This window comes from Cherax quadricarinatus, chromosome 52 (assembly GCF_038502225.1).
Source record: "Cherax quadricarinatus isolate ZL_2023a chromosome 52, ASM3850222v1, whole genome shotgun sequence".
In the NCBI taxonomy this organism is placed as follows: domain Eukaryota; kingdom Metazoa; phylum Arthropoda; class Malacostraca; order Decapoda; family Parastacidae; genus Cherax; species Cherax quadricarinatus.
The window spans coordinates 7,250,870-7,268,875 of record NC_091343.1 but is presented as its reverse complement, the minus strand read 5'-3'; the positions used below and the strand labels follow the sequence as shown (position 1 = coordinate 7,268,875).

The 18,006-nt window shown below is 35.4% G+C and overlaps 1 protein-coding gene across 12 annotated transcripts in view; it reads right to left on the bottom strand.

Moving 5' to 3' along the window:
• Window positions 1-18,006, bottom strand: part of disp (RND transporter family member dispatched) — a 753,128-nt gene that overhangs the window by 75,625 nt on the left and 659,497 nt on the right. For all 12 annotated transcript variants that reach the window (XM_070096023.1, XM_070096020.1, XM_070096021.1 and 9 more), the window contains 2 exons: window positions 16,005-16,187; window positions 4,095-4,296 (listed from right to left, as the gene is read on the bottom strand). In XM_070096023.1, coding sequence (XP_069952124.1) covers window positions 4,095-4,296; window positions 16,005-16,187 — 385 coding nt within the window. The remainder of the gene's footprint in view (window positions 1-4,094; window positions 4,297-16,004; window positions 16,188-18,006) is intronic.

The following is an 18,006-nucleotide window of genomic DNA, read 5'->3' as shown; positions in this document are numbered from 1 at the left end:
TTGAAAAATGTTTGTCCAGCTGGTTCTTTAATACAAAAAGAATAAATGGAAGAGTGAGGATTTGGACTTTCAATTTTCCTAATACTTCATACCCATGAAGTAATGATCAATCAATAAAAATCAGAGACCTTCAATATAAAAATGTGTTTGCTAATTTTTAATACTTGCTCCTGCACTTATTTTCATCCTTTGATCTGAAAAACAACACATGAAATATAATGCCATATCATGCTTCACTAGAATCTATGTTAGAGTAGCATCTGTTGAGGATATTGTAAACTTCCAGACTGATGAACAGAGTAAATCAAGTATTCCAGTGGGCCACAAAGAACAGTTTTTCAATGAAGGAAATTTTTGGCTCCTATGTTATGGAAAATAAAAATTACAACCAAAGTAGAATACAAAGTGACAACAAACCATGCCACAGAGCAGAAGAAAAATAAAATGGTACCCCGAGTTTTGTACAGCTCGCAACTAGAACAATTATGTAAGTGTATTATTATAAGTGCCTTTGTAAGTATATTTTCGGGGGTCTGAAACGGACTAATCTAATTTACATTATTCCTTATGGGAACAAATTTGTTTGGTAACGGTACTCGAAGAGCCTTCTTGAATGAATTATAGACGAAACTTGGGGTACCACTGTACATTAGACTTACTAACACCACAACTATATTGAAAGTATTTTTTAATGGACACAACAGATTAACTATTGTAATTGCAAAATAAAAGGGTGGATAACAAGAGCATTTCAAACTAGATAGCAATACCTGATAATATTTGTTAAGGAACTTGCATAACCTTAGACTGTAATACTGATATATACTAACATCCCCATTTAAGGTTGGCAATAATATTCAATAAGAATATGTTGTTAGAGCTTGCACTACTCACATCTAATCAAACAACTAAACTATAGGGAATGCCAATAAGTGCCTAATCTAATCCTTGGTGTGCAGTTGAGAAACATACAGGTACAACACTGATTTTCTGGCAACAGAAGTCTGGCACCTCTTTTAGTCTGGATAAAAATACAAGATTATTTTTTTGTCAGACTAGTTTACTGGGTAGCCATAAATGGCATTGTGTGTAGCATGTACTCACTTACATTATTTACACTGAAGCCATTAATAATGATACCTGGATTTTGTGTGGTTCCTAGCATATTTTACTAACAACCCTAGCTATGGATAGGGTTAATAGCAGTGGTATACAGTGATTATTGTCACAGGTGGTCCACTGTGCTTCCGTGCTGAACCTACTACACTGGAATAAATATTACTTAGAGCAACTGCCACAATATTTCATAACAGGGGATGGAAAAATTAGTTTCCCATTATGATCTATGATTATGTTATCAAGCGAGCTTAATATTCATGATGAATTTACTATCTTTGGTGGGTGTGCGGCACTCACCTAGCACACCCAGAATATATGCCCCTAGTTAATAGCTACACAATTAACTGGTCAATATCTATGGCTACTGATAAGTTAATCAGGCTGTCAGGTGAATTAATCAAAGGGTTAGAACAACATTCCTTAGTGATAGAACAAGCTCTAATGAATTTTTATTTGATACAGGAAAAATTACACAGGGAACAATCGAAGCACATGAAACTGTGCTTAGATGAAATGTTTAAGAAGATAGCTAAAAAGAATGTGTGTCACAGTAGTATGCCTTCATCTGAAAATCTAATGGTTTCAATTTCAAGTACCCCAGATGTCCTCCCTGTAATATCACAAATCTATGATGAAATGAGACAGCAGAAATCCTGACAACCCTCAACTTCCATATCTTTGTGATTAGCTCTACAGTGCCAGTAAAATTCTGAAATTTACAACTTTGTAAGTGACAGTACCATAACATTCTATGTAAATACAATAATTAATAAACCTGTTTCATTTATGCTACTGTTAACTTAAGTTTCTAGCAGCCCATGGTGGGACAGAGGTATATTGTTGAATAATTATTATTTTGTAACCTCTGTTTGTCTGGCAACACTGATATTCTGGCAAAGCCTAAGAACCAAGGGTGCTGTAAAATCAGTGTTGTACTTGTGTTATACTCTTATAATAAAAAATACTGGAGAATGGTTGTAAGTCTGCATGCTGAGATCATTCCTTTGAGAACAGGAAGCATGGTATTTTTTTTTTTTAACTCAACGGCAGTTTCCCACCAAGGTAAGGTGATGATTATCATTATTATTATTATTATTATTATTATTATTATTATTATTATTATTATTATTATTATTATTATTATTATTATTATTATTATTATTATTATGTAGAGGTGTTAAGTTCATAGGGGTAGTACAGCACCTGGAGAATGGGAGGTAAGAGCAAAAGGAAACTCAAATTTTCCGAATCAAAAGCCCTTTACCACCATCAGGTACCTTCCATGAAAGGAGCAGGCATTGCACAACATTCAATTTAACTCCAATAATAATGATACAATACTGTGTGTTAAGAGGCAATCAATAAACAAAAGGCCCAAAATGTTTCAATAACATCCACCTATCAAGGGATCCAAGAAACTGGAACTGTCCCCAATTTACTTGGATCAACACTAATTGTGTTCCATTCCCCCCAGGTGTTGTATGCCCCTATACATTTGGTACTTCCTTCATGAATGTAGTAAAAATAATAATAATAACTAACAATAAGTATTAATAATAACAGTATTTGCCAGGAGCAAGGGGCTAGGAACCCCTTCTCCTGTATAAATTACTAAATTTAACCTTTAACCCTTAAACGGTCCAAAGAGATCGACGTTCAAATTCGTAGTGCTACAAAAGTAGATCTACTTTTTTTTACATCTTTCTTTCTTTCAACACACCGGCTGTATCCCACCGAGCATTTTTTACATATTTTCAAATATAACAAAAAAAAAGTAGATAAAAGTTTCTTTTACACGTTTTCAAATGTAAAACAAAAAAGAAGATCTACATTTTTTTACATACTTTCAGATGTTGAAAAAACGTATATATACGTTTGGACAATTTAAGGGTTAAACTGTCCAAATGTAGATCTACGTTGACGTGTGTAGTGCTCCGAACGTAATTTTTTTTTTTACATGCTTTCAAATGGAGAAAATAAATATCGGAGCACTATGCACGTGAATGTAGATCAACGTTTGGACAGTTTAAAGGTTAAGAAGAAAAACTTTAATTTTTCTTTTTAGGTCACCCTGCCTCGGTGAGATGCAGTGGTGCTGAAAAAAAATAATTAAAAATTAATAAGTAATAGTAATAATAATACCAATAATAATAATACCCAAATATGACAGGGAGACTATTAAGTGCCAACTAGAAATCCATGCAATGCCTGCATCAAACAGTCAGTTGCAACCACCACAAGTTCAGCTGATCAGGCGGTCAATTAGGAACCCCTTGATGCCAATGAAAGGCTCTTGATCCAAGAAATGGGATTTAACCTCCCCTTTCTTAAACTGAATCTGAATGCCTTCCATTCAGTTAAGCACTTTCCACTGAATAAAATAATTAAAAAAAAATGAAAAAAGTCAACTAGGGCGGCCAGAACAGAAACTGGGCTATAGGGGTGGTGAGCCCCAGAACTATCACTAAGAGAGTGTCTAAAGATAGACAAAGAACAAAATAACTTTCATTAATTACATATAAAGAAATTAAGTATCAAGAATTTTACAACTGCTTATTGAAATGATTCCTCAAAGGAGATGCCCAATGCTGGTGAAAGGGCTTTTGATCTGAGGAACTGGACTTATCCTCCCCTTCCTTGGATCAAACCTGAACAGTGCCCATTCTCCAGGGGCTATATGAATATGGGTTTGCACTTCCCCCTCCAATTAAAATAGAATAAATAAAATTTGTTGTAATGTGCCTACTGAACCTTTAGTTACCACTGTTAAGCAGAAACTCCTTGTTACAGAGACATGCTTACAAACTGTGTACAACATAAAAAAAAAAATTCTCAAAACTTTGAAAATAGTAAGATAAGCACTACCTGGAAACTCTCTCTCTCTCTCCGTGCTGAATATATACAAGTGTAATTAAATCTTAGTATTACATAATTATACAAAAGGATAAACTATATTTTAAGGATACATCACATACCCAGATCCATTGCTGCTACTGTCACATTGTCTACAGTGAGGTCAAGGTTTTGTAAAGCTTCAAAGTAAGGGAGTGCATCAGAGCTACGAGCCACAGGCACAAATACAGCTGTCAAACTGAGAAGTTGTTGAAGCTGCTCCCTCTGGTGTTTATGGTGTGGCTCAGGGTGCTTGTAAGGCTGTGGATGATCAGGGTCTGGTACCTGCAACCAATGAGCAAACTACAGAGTGCCTCTAATGAGGGTGGTCTTAGCGTTTAAAGCTGGGGTAACAAAAATAATTTCACAATATTATCAATTCATTTGGAAGACTACATTTCACAATGCAAATATAAAAAGTTTTAAGCATGTACGCAGTTTGTTAAGTATCTAAATTCACTGAAGAATGTGTACTGCTTTGTGTGGGGGTGAAACACCTTAGTCCTCATGTCCTCATACCAGTAAATTCTAGCCCTGCTTCTTAATAATAATTATGTGTCCTTTAACTAAAATGACATCTGGAACGAATAAAAAAAGATCACAAAGAAATTTACATTTTCAAATAATGAGACTACAGGAAACTAAACTGTAGCAAGTGGGGCCATGTTCTAGTTTATTTACTATTAACATCATGTAATGAACTAGAGTCAGTCCTGAGCACACATCATCATGTTGAAAAATCAATTTAAAAATCTTCACTGGCAGTAAACTGTGAAACAATGTCACAAAAGTGCACAAAACAGATTTATCAATCATAAACACATGAAAGAAAAATAATTTTACCCCAGCTTTAAGTGCACACCTTGTACGTCTATGTTCAATCATATTCTACATTCAATCATATTCTACATTTAGGTTATATGTTTGCAACAAAAAATAAATTTACTGTAATACTAAAATACAAAATTATAAGAAAATATACATATATGTATGCTACATGTGCAAAGCTACCAACTATCTTAGCTCTTTTTCCCATTTTCATAATAAACTGTTAGAAATCTACAAAATTTTCATGTATATCCACATATATTAAAAGTAACTCCACTCAAGAAAAGAAAAAATGCCTCTGATAAACAGTCTTCAACCAACATCAAAATGGCCCATACTCTCATAAATATTTGAAAATGTAATACATAAACATATACACCCCTACATAATAACTACGGTACGTACTCAGTTTTGTACCTATCTTTAGCAATATGGAGTGAAACCCTAAAGTAAGCACAAATGGTGCCACAACAAAAATGCTAGGAAAAATCAACATAGCTCTTGATAACATGTTACATGGCTCAGGGTGCCTTTGCCCAAAATGCTCTGTATAACCATGGGCTTTCTGTATGCACAACTTAATGTCACCCATATCTGTACAAACATCGTATCATATGGAAATAAAGTTTTGTCTTTCACATCACTTGGACAACTGGACCTACACAAAGTCTTTGATTCTAAAAATCACAACTTGAAAATTATCATCATGTGAACCTTATGGAAAAAAGAGTTCAACCTTGAAGCACTGCTGCTTCATACCCATAAGATTCAGACTAAACATGACTTGTAATAGTAGCATTATCTGCTCACAACAGAAAGGACCCAGATTTGATTCCCCAGCTGAACAAGACATACATGTATAGGCAAGTGTCCTTACACCTGCTGTCCCTGTTCACCCTTCAGAAAAAAAGGTGGTAGGTGGCATACCAGGGGGTCACATGATAATCTACCTTAACCCTTTCACTGCCATGATCCTTTAAATTAAAAGTGCTGACAGTGTCCTGATTTATCATAAAAAATCTGAAATGGTAGGGAACTTTTTCTGAAGGTAATGATACCAAAAATAGGAAATTTGACAGAAAACTTATGGAATTAAGCAGGTGTAAATCTGGTGGTCTGGGTGTAATTTATGCACTGGAAATTTCACCAAATTTGAGTCCCATTTTAAGCCAATTTCATTGCACAATTCGACCAAATTTTTGCTATTTCACTAGTATGCCTTCTGTTTTATTTAATGAGAACAAAAAACTGTCTTTTTCAACACCCAGAACTACCTTATAAAGTGTGCAGAAGTTAGTAACTGGGCCAATTTTACACAAAAATTCAACAAATTCCAATTCAAAAACAGTGAAGAAAAACAGTGTATGCAGTCCAGCCACCAAAGTAACCTAGCCTTTGTTCATTAACCACATTTCCAGGCCTCTCCATTATAATAATTTCCCTCCATTTTGAATATATCACACACAAATCAAAGTTTTACTCTCAGATTAATAAAATATAACCAAGAATGACTGGTCATGGTTTAGGGCATTTCAATAATTGCATCAGACCAAGTAAACACCCATAAAACAGACCAACCAGGGGAGAGGTAGGGAAGTTTTACCCTTTCTCAGACAAAAATCAAATATTTCCACTACTTTTAGCCCTATTTCAAGCTACTTCCTGTCCTGAAAAAAGTTATCTCTACTTCAGTAGCGTATGTTCTATACTATCAAATGTGATCTTGAACCAATAAAAAAAAAAAACATCCTAAAAATAACCTCAAAGTTGCTATTTTAAACCAAACACACCATGCACTGCATAGGGCAGGATTTTTTTTTTATACTGTGCACACTCACCAAACTCATTCTCTCATGCCTAAATCAAATTTACTGCTCACAACATTTTTTGAGGGCACTGTGCTTAAAAGATAGATCTACTTGAGAGATATTGAAGGAATTAGAAAAAGAGCTGGGCTTTGAATGAATTGAGGCAGGATAACAGCTCTTAACTTGTAAACTGTACAAGAAATAAATTGTAAAAGGTTTATGAATATGCCTAATATATATTTTATAACATTACAGTGTATAAAGAGAAGTTTTTAATGGATGCATAAATGGGAATGATTATTGTAAGGCATTGTCTTTGGACACTGTAACTAGGAGGCAGCTGGAAGTACTAGTGGTGATGCAGTATTTGAGATCAATGTGTGGTGTGAATATTAAAACAGCAGACTAGACAAGGCAATGCAGGGTGCATCAAATTAAACGTGCAGCTTTTTCTCCCTCTCTGCTGCACATACAGTATCAAAGTTACAGAGTTAACACAAAATGTACTTCAAGTTACGTACTTGAAAGAGCATCAGAAAGTGAGAGAAAGGTAATGAGGGAAGCTGAACACATGAGAACATTGTGTCGTCTGCTGAGACCATGGTAGCTCTCAGTATTTTCTCCCATGTAATTGCATAATTTATTGTCAGTGTGAAAAAGTTACTATGTACTGAAGACACAAGGCAACAAAAGTGAATAAAAGGCAGTAAGTCGGGGAGGAGATATGAAAATACCATGCATGTTGGCTGCTGATACCAGGGAACACACTGCTAGATCTCCTACACATGCACTTACCATAAGAAATAGCTGTAGAAATTTCTCAAAATGAGCCACAGAAAGTCAGTGAAGAATTTTTTTTTTCATGACCAAAGGAACAAATCACCTGCTGCCTCCCCACAACCTCTACAAGTACAATATTTGTAATTCCCTATTTGTAGCTGCAGGAACAGAGCTAAATTTATGGTACTCTATCTTCAGTATTTAATCTATGACAATTTTTTTAAAATTTCAAGTGATTGTTATCACATACTACCTCCTCCTCTTGTAACCCAGTCCAGTATTCTGCTGCTCTACTAAGACCTTTTTAATATCTGTTCAGCATCTACTCTTCATTAATATATAGTTATGGCCTCTTCATAATACAGTGGACCCCCGAGTTTCGGCGGCATCGACTTTCGTAAAATCCGACTTTCGGCAAGTTTTTTCGGCAAAATTTGGCCTCGCGTTTCGTGAATAGATTCATGATTCGGCGACCATCCAGTACCCGTCCGCCCGTCACCACGCACACAAAGCCAGTCTCCCACGCCATTCATGCTCAGTGTGCCATTGTTTACCAACACGTGACCATCACCCAGCGGGTTCATACGTAATAATCCATTGTTTTTTATGATTGTAACTGGTAAATAAGTCACCATGGGCCCAAGAAAAGCTAGTGCAAGCCCTTTGGTAAAGAAAGTGAGGAACATGATTGAATTCAAGAAGGAAATCATTGAAAATTATGAGAGTGGAGTGCATGTTACAGAGCTTGCCAGGATGTATGGCAAACCCCATTCAACCATCACTTCAATCGTGGCAAAAGGAAAGGAAATAAAGTGTGCTGTTGTAGCAAAGATTAAGGAGATTTGTGCAAAGTGGACTAAAGTGCAAACATTTATGGATGAACTTCACCCTAACAAAGCTCTTGCAGGCCGTATTGGCAACATGTACAATGACAGTGTTGTGTTCCACTTCAGACAAATCTTAAAGAAACGCCAGAAACAGAGCTCTCTGGACAGATATTTTGTGCGACAGGGTTCCAGTGACTCTCAAGTTGTTCCCAGTGCCAGTGTCTTTAACCCTTTCAGGGTTGACAGGCCCTCTCAGAGACTTGTTCTCAGGGTCGGCCAAATTTAAAAAAAAAATATATATATATACTGTATATATATATATATATATATATATATATATATATATATATATATATTTTCTTATGAAAAGATAGAGTATCTTTTCCCGATCATAATGACACCAAAAGTATGAAATTTGATGGAAAACTTACGGAATTATGCTCTCGCAAAGTTAGCAGTCTCGACTATGTTTACGCATAGGCAATTTTGCCCACTTTGAGCCCTATTTTCAGCCAATTCCAGTGTACTAGTCGACAAAAATCAAAACTATTTCACTAGAACTCCATTTTTTCTATCGAATGAGTACAAGAAACCACCCATTTACTGGTTTCAACTATCCAATACAGTGGTCAGAATTTAGCAATTTTGCCAATTTCACACAAATTTCAAAAGATGCCAATTTCCGAATAGGGTCCAGAATAAACAAGAAAGACATTCCTGGCACTAAAATAAACATTTCCTCTGTTCATTAGTCATGTCCCCACGCCCCTCTTACATTCTTTTGCTTTCCACTTTGAATTTTTATTCTCACAAAATAATAGAAGATTTACTGTTATGCAGACAACTGCATTAGTGTAGAAATGGTATAAATAATATCAGCACACTTGTGAAAGAATATTAGACTCGCCAGTTGACATGTATTGGACGCATAGCATGATTTGTTTACTTTTGAACTTTGGTAAAAATCGAACATTTCTGCTACTCTGAGCTCAATTTCAAGGTACTTTTCATTGTAAAACTAGTCGAAATCATCTCAATTTCTGTAATATGTCTTCCATTCTATAAAATGAGACCAGGAAAACTAGAATACAACAATAAATACCATACGTAAATACAGTGCAAAGTCGCTGTTTTAATCCAAAAACATGGTCAAAGTTTTTTTTTCTCATTATGCACTGTGTGCTGCAGGATTTTTTTTTATACCGCACACACTGACCACATAGACCCATTCTTTCATATGTAGGCCTACCACCTTTCTCTCATTAGATTTGAGGGTGCTAGAATTTAGACATACTAGTACGTCATGGACACTGGTGTGTAAGCCGTACTAGTACGGCCGAAACCCTGAAAGGGTTAAAAAACAAAGAAGGGAAGTAACCCCAGATAAGGACTTCATACCTGAAGTCCTAATGGAAGGAGATTCTCCTTCCAAACAATAGTGTACACCTTCCTCCTATCCCCTCCTCCCGTCTTCCATCCACCCAGAAGTCTTCAGTAAAGGTAAGTGTAATGTTATTATTATTTTTTATATGCATGTACTTGATTTCTCATTGTTTTCAGTATGTAAATCTTTATTTAATTTGAAAAAAAAAAATTATTTTAATATTTTTGGGTGTCTGGAACGGATTAATTTTATTTCCATTAATTCTTATGGGGAAAATGGTTTCGCCATTCGGCAATTTCGACTTTCGGCAGGCTCTCTGGAACGGATTAATCACGAAACTTGGGGGTCCACTGTATTGTATATCCTTTTCTGACTTTATATGTCGTTATTGCAGCTCCTCATTTTTTCCTAACAGGCAATTAGAGCATTTCCCAAACTCTTGGCCTTTTTTTTTTTTAGTTCATACTTTTTTAGTTCTTAAAGCTATTGTGTAGCTAGTCCCTGAATCTTTTCTAGTTGCTCATATAAACTTTTGGGGTGCTGAGACCACTCAGCTGCTGCAAATTCCAGTTTTGGTTTAACACAGGCACAGATAACTTACCAACATGTTCCTAAGCCCAAATTTTGTATTATTCTGAAAATATATACTTTATAGATGCCAATGACTATCACATCATTATTTTTCTATAATATAATGTGACTGATACTTGCCATTATTGGAATTTTGTTATGAAATTTTGAGAACGAATACACCCTTTTTGCAAGTTTTCTGAACAAGTTTCAGAGAACGGATAGCTTAAAATTGGGGTTCAATCACCTATCTTGCTTCCTGCCTGGCTGGGTCTTACTAGCGTAAATTCATCCGGCCACAGAGTAAGACATAAAGAACTATAAAAAATTATGTTGTAACTCAATACAAAGCTTTTTTAAATTCCTTTTTGGTTATAAGGCAGATGTCTAACACCCCCCTCCCCCTCCCCACACACAACTGTACAATGATTATAATCTTCTGTCAATAGTTAATTAGTGGAATAAAAAAAATACTAGTACTGGAGATATGCATTTTTTACACATATATCTTACTCACCATTCAATACCTCAAATGAACACCTTTCGGCAGGCTCTCTGGAACGGATTAATCACGAAACTTGGGGGTCCACTGTATTGTATATCCTTTTCTGACTTTATATGTAGTTATTGCAGCTCCTCATTTTTTCCTAACAGGCAATTAGAGCATTTCCCAAACTCTTGGCCTTTTTTTTTTTAGTTCATACTTTTTTAGTTCTTGAAGCTATTGTGTAGCTAGTCCCTGAATCTTTTCTAGTTGCTCATATAAACTTTTGGGGTGCTGAGACCACTCAGCTGCTGCAAATTCCAGTTTTGGTTTAACACAGGCACAGATAACTTACCAACATGTTCCTAAGCCCAAATTTTGTATTATTCTGAAAATATATACTTTACAGATGCCAATGACTATCACATCATTATTTTTCTATAATATAATGTGACTGATACTTGCCATTATTGGAATTTTGTTATGAAATTTAGAGAACGAATACACCCTTTTTGCAAGTTTTCTGAATAAGTTTCAGAGAACGGATAGCTTAAAATTAGGGTTCAATCACCTATCTTGCTTCCTGCCTGGCTGGGTCTTACTAGCGTAAATTCATCCGGCCACAGAGTAAGACATAAAGAACTATAAAAAATTATGTTGTAACTCAATACAAAGCTTTTTTAAATTCCTTTTTGGTTATAAGGCAGATGTCTAACACCCCCCTCCCCCTCCCCACACACAACTGTACAATGATTATAATCTTCTGTCAATAGTTAATTAGTGGAATAAAAAAAATACTAGTACTGGAGATATGCATTTTTTACACATATATCTTACTCACCATTCAATACCTCAAATGAACACCTTTGTGATTACTCACAGGTACCATAAAGATGGGTAAATGAGCCTCAAAATATTAAGTTATTCCCATGGTAACACAAATATAAAGTTCACTTTCTTCTGTTCAAACTTTTATTTTAGATAATAATAATTATATGAAGGGATAATGTATGTACACAGTTATATTTCTAGAATAATACAAAAAATTGATCTCAATTGCCCCTGGTGTGGGACATTTGAGACCTTGTTATTTTAGGTGCGTCAATTGTGGTCAATGTTCACTTAAAACATTATAAAAGTACTTCTTAGATGCTATAAGTACATGTACTGGTACTACATTTGCAATTAAGAAAATAATACTGATAGATTTCATTATTAATAAAAAAATTAAGGAAATGAAAGCATTACTACTAATTTAAACGCAATGGCCAAGTCTCTTCTCTCTTGCTCTACTGGGTAACAAGGCTCCTCCTAAAATGTTTCACTTTCAACCTCCTGCTATATCGTGTTCATCAGTGTATATGGCCTTAGGGATCTCTGTATGTCTAAGAGATGAAATTATCCAATTCCCAGGTATTTCAGCCTGCTCCATTACCTTACCAATGTAATGGTATGTTGTTTTACTACTCTCCAACTTAACAAAAACATAGTCACAGTGTTCTATGCTCTATGCTGTATTTTCTTCCTCTGTTTGGTCTGGGATCCCAGTCAGCTCATCTTCAAATATTTTGACACCTAGGTCATCTAAGTCTGATGAGGAGTTGCTGGAAGTGTCATAGAAGACACTTTTTTTGGGCACCAGTCTTTAGCCTTGTGCCTCATGCTGAGGAGCTGGGTCTTACTGCTGCTGAGGTGCCACTTCCTTGTGCTGTCAGAGTTGCAAGACTGATGCTCTTTCCCTTTGTCTATTAGGTAATCCAGAAGAATAAAGCTAACCAAACATCCAGATGCCACATGACCTTCTGGTTCTTTTCTTATTTTCTTCAGGATGCATTCTGGGTCAAAAGGGTATATGCTACAAACTCTAAGTCCAGATTTCACAGAACTCTCTCACTTATTCTCCACTTGTTGTATGAGAGTCAGAAGCAATCTTGGTAGAGACCACTTTTAGATATATGTTGCATGATTTCCTTCACCTACCTTCCATTCAGTCAATACCTCTCTTCAATAAAGTTTAACCAAAAAAGTCTCCAAAACAGTAGGTATCCTTTCTAAGATACAGTACTATGTACCCCAAATGGTACTTCTTGCTCTTTACCTCTCTCTCATCAACCCTTATCTCACCTATGGTATTTGTACATGGGATTCAACCATAGAAAATCACCTTAAACCTTTAATAACCCCAAAAAAGTGCTGTGTGACTGATTACCAACTCCTGCACTAGATAACACACTCCATAGCTTTTTAAGAGCCTGAACTTGCTTAACCATTTGACTGTTTTGGTCGTATATATACATCTTACGAGCCACCGTTTTTGACATATATATACTCATAAATTCTAGCGGCTTCAAATCAAGCAGGAGAAAGCTGGTAGGCCCACATGTGAGAGAATGGGTCTGTGTGGTCAGTGTGCACCATATAAAAAAAATCCTGCAGCACGCAGTGCATAATGAGAAAAAAAACTCCAACCGTTTTTTTTTTAATTAAAATGCCAACTTTGTGGTCTATTTTCATATAGTATTTATAGTTGTATTCTCGTTTTCTTGGTCTCATTTGATAGAATGGAAAATAGAAATAGAGGTGATTTTGATTGGTTTTACTATACAAAGAACCTGGAAATGAAGCTCAAAGTAGGGGAAATGTTTGATTTTTGCCGATGTTCAAAAGTAAACAAATGATGTCTTTGTCCAATAAATGTCCAACTAGCCATTCTAATATGCAGTCATGAATGGGTTGACATTATATATAGAATTATTACAATATTTCAGTAGTCTGCATAACAGTAAATCTTCTATTTTTTGTTTGAATAAAAATTCAAAATAGAAAGCAAGAATAATATCAGAAAGGGACAAGAGATGTGACTGATGAACAAAGAAAATGTTATTTTAGAGCCAGGAATGTCTGCATTGTTCATTCTGGACCCTATTGTGAAACTCATATTTTTTAATTTTCATGAAATTGGCCAAATTGCAAATTTCTAACCATGTTATTGGGCAGTTAAAATCAGTAAATGGGCAGTTTCTTGTACTCAATTGACAGAAAAAAATGGAGTTTTAAAGAAATAGCTATGAGTTTGGTTGACTGGAACAACGGAATTAGCCAAAAATAGGGCTCAAATTGGGCGAAATCACCGATTCATAAATATCGCTGAGGTCGCTAACTTCACGAGAGCATAATTCCATCAGTTTTCCATCAAATTTCGTTCTTTTAGTGTCATTACAATTGGGAAAAGATTCTCTATCATTTCATAAGAAAGCATGTGTGAAAGTACCACCAAACTATTCTTTCAAACCAATCAACAAAAAGATTGATAAATTAGACATATGCAACACTTGGGTATCTTTATTGTCAGTTCTCTGAACCATTTATCTACATTCCTATCAGACACATCAACATCTTGGGATCTTAATACAGGGGATTCTTCACTTGCCTAACCTTTAGGAATGGCCTACTTCCACATTTGGATTTGTCAAATGTGATACCACCTATGACTGCTTCACCTCACCTACCTACAGTATATAAGCAACTTCTACGTACATATACTACATTCTTTTCAAGATTGATGGACTGATTACATTGACTCAGGCTGAGGGATTGACTACCTCAAACTCCTTCTGTTCTTCACCATTCTCCTTTGTATGGACTGATGAAGCCACTGTGTGGCAAAACATTTCCTCAATAAAGATACCCAAGTGTTGCACATGTGTCTAATTTATCAACTTGTCAGTTCTCTGAACCATTTATCTACAATCAACAAATACATCCAAACTAAACCATCCAGAGCTTGTGCAGTTGTACAGTGCACCTACTAGTCCACCCATTATCCAAGAGTCTTGAAGTTTTTCACCCTTGTAAACAACAGTTACAGCAAACATGATGGATGTTAAACTTTTGAGGGCATTCAGCATGCTTTGCATTTTTCAGTAAGATTTGCCACTTGTCTCTTGGGTCATCAGTAGATTGGTTTAGTTGTAACTGATGATACTGCCTTGATATACCCCATCAATTGTCTGACCTGGACAACTGATGTAAGCAAAAACATCCATTTCTGTAACAACTGCATGCTTCCTGAGTGTTTTGCAGATGAAAGTTGATAGCAAATTCTCATGTTTCTTCAGGAATCCATGTGCCCAATCAATGTCTGAAGATTATTGGCAAATTCTGGTATAGCTCTCTGATTGTGGTCCGGGTAATCTTTGACAACATTTCTTAACTCATTGGATACTGAAAGCTATTCCAAAATCATTTTGAAGGAGTGCTGTTTTCCTTCAAATTTTTCAGGGTGATATGGACCTTGAATTGAAATGCTGCTGCAAATTTATCTTAGGTATTTTGTACTGTTCCATTGCATCTCTTTGTGACACACCTTTTGATGATGCCATCAAGGCATTCACCATGTTTACTTGCATCCTTGTGGTCTTCCTCTTATTTTGTGAATGCACTATCCTGTAGACACGAAAAACAGTTCTATATGAAATAGCATATGACATGCAAAACAGAGTTAATATTGGAGGTCTCCTATAAATATGACATACCTACCCAGGTGAAATATGACATAAAATAACATTTAATATTGGAGGTCTCAAATGCCCCTTCGTGTGGTCTCATATGCCCTTTACTACAAACCTTTTTTTTTAATAACACATCGGCCATTTCCCACCAAAGCAATGCAGCCCCAAAAAAGAAAAACATTCATCATTCACTCCATTACTGTCTTGCCGGAGGCATGCTTACACTACAGGTATAAAACTGTAACATTAACACCCCTCCTTCAGAGTGCTGGCACTGTACTTCCCTTATCTATAATTAAATAATTACTAACTTCTTGAAGGTAGGAATAAGAGCAATAAAAGGGGTAGAAGGCAGATGTTAGTTCAGGCAATTCTTAGTAAATTCTGAAAGATGGTTCAGCAGAGTACTGTACTTAAGGTTTTAGGTATATATAGATTGGAATCATACTAACCTAATTAAATAAATAATGCAGGGCTCATATACATCAGTTTTAAAGCTACTTCTTCTACCTGGTCTCAACTGCCTCATCTTAGTCTCAATTACCCCAATTGGTCTCACTGTCCCCACTTAGTGGTAATACTAAGTAAAAATTTTTATCAACCTGAAGCAGTGAATAAAACTAGTAAAATTAAAATGCAATATGGTACACAAAATTATTTCAATAAATAGTCTTTTAATCGCTGGAACAGAATCATAAAAACTATTCCTACTTTGCAGAAGTTTGAACATATGCATGATGGTAACACTGATTAAAATAATGTGATAATTTACACAAAAAATATAAATAATGATGTAAATACCTCTGGATTGAGAAATGCTGCATCAACAAGATAATGAAGAATGGTGTATACAGCATCATGTTGCAAACACAATTGAGGAACACGTTGACATCCTGCATGTCCACCACAACCACCTTCTAGTTGCAGGTCTAAATAGCGTGCACACCTTATCAGCAGACGATGCACATTAACAACATCATCTTCCTGTTACGTAAATCAAATTACCTGTGAAGCTTAAAATAATGAAATGAGATATAAAGTCACACTTACAAATTCATGGGGTTAGGTTCCCAGAGGTCCCACAGAACTGAAAGCTAAGAATAATGCAAAATGAAGTTAGCACAAGAAATTTTTTCAGATTTGTGTTTATTTTGTGTTAGACCGTTCCTCTGCAATATATTACTAAAATGAACTAGGCTACTGTTTCAAGAAAATGACTAAGATTAAACATGTTATTTAGAGTCATCTACACTCTAACTTAACATCATAAAACAAAACTGTAGTATGTTCACACTGGAAACTGCCGTAACACAAATCATCGTTGAACAATGGAAACAATGCAGAGAGGCAGTAGGCCTCTTGCAATGCTAGACAACTACTCAACTTATTTACAACTGATCACTTGTCCTGGATGCTCTATGTAAGGTATAATTTTCCTCATTGTGCTATGTACCTGATAAAGCCCATCCATGGGTGAAGGTGTACTAATAAAGACTTCACTGCACTGTCAACTTATCATTCATCAGCATTATGCCTTTATTTAAAACAAGTAAAGCTTAAACAGTTTAATAAAAAGCCTTTTAACCTATTCCCTCAATCTGCTTCTTCTCTAAGCCCACTGAGTGCCCTGTAATAATCAAACAAGCACTATAGTAAACTATACAAAATCTATAAAATCAAACCTGTTTAAATAAACTACATTATATTTTAAGGAATATAGACTCGGTGTAAAATAAAAATCCACAAGTTACACTATGTATGTTTATCACCATCATTACACTCCCACTCTCCTAAACCATAAAGACATCTGCTAAGAGAAAAGAGAAAAATATGGAAATAGAGGATTAAAGGTTTTCCAATTAAATCCCTTTTCTCTCATGCTCTCCCAACTTGGTAGCATCACACATGACCATTAAATCATTTAAATCGTCACCCTAATATCTTAGTATTGTAACTGCTCCAGAGACTAGGTATAAAGCACTTGTGAGCTGTCAAAAACAAAATATACATCATTCATATATTAATAAATGCTTCCATTCAGTCTGGTTCACTGCCACTTTTCATCAGATACTCACACACCTACCATGCTTTCTTACTCATTCACTCACCTTATCTTCCCATCTTCTTGTTGACCTGTCCCTTATTCTCTTACCCTCACATTCCCCTAACCCATTCAGGGTCCACACCAACAATCTGAAACTTGTCCACAGGGCCCAAGAACTTTCAAAAAAAATTTTTTTATTATTTTTTCTTATGATTTGATAGAGAATCTTTTTCTGAAGGTAATAAAACAAAAAGTATGAAATTTGATGGAAAATTGACGAAATTATGCCATCGCAAATTTTGCTGTGTCAGCAATATTTATGCATTGGCGATTCTGCCCACTTTGACTCCTATTTTAGGCCAATTACATTATTCCGGTCTACCAAATTCTTAGCTATTTCGCTAGTATCACTTCTATTTTATCGATAGAGCACAAGAAACTACCCAATCAACTATTTCAACTACCCAATAAAATGATCAGAAATTGGTAATTTGGCCAATTTCACACAAAGTTCAAAATATTCCAATTTCAAAATAGGGTTTGGAATAAACAATGCAGGCATTCCTGGCTCTAAATAACATTTCCTCTGTTTAGCACTTACGTTTCCAGGCTTCACAGATGAATTTCATTTTTATTTTTATTCACAAAGAATTTTTATTCACACCAAAAAATAAAAGGTTTACTGTTATGCAATATTGTAATGATTGTATAAATAATATCAGCACATTCATGAATGCACATTTTTTATGCAGTCTTTAT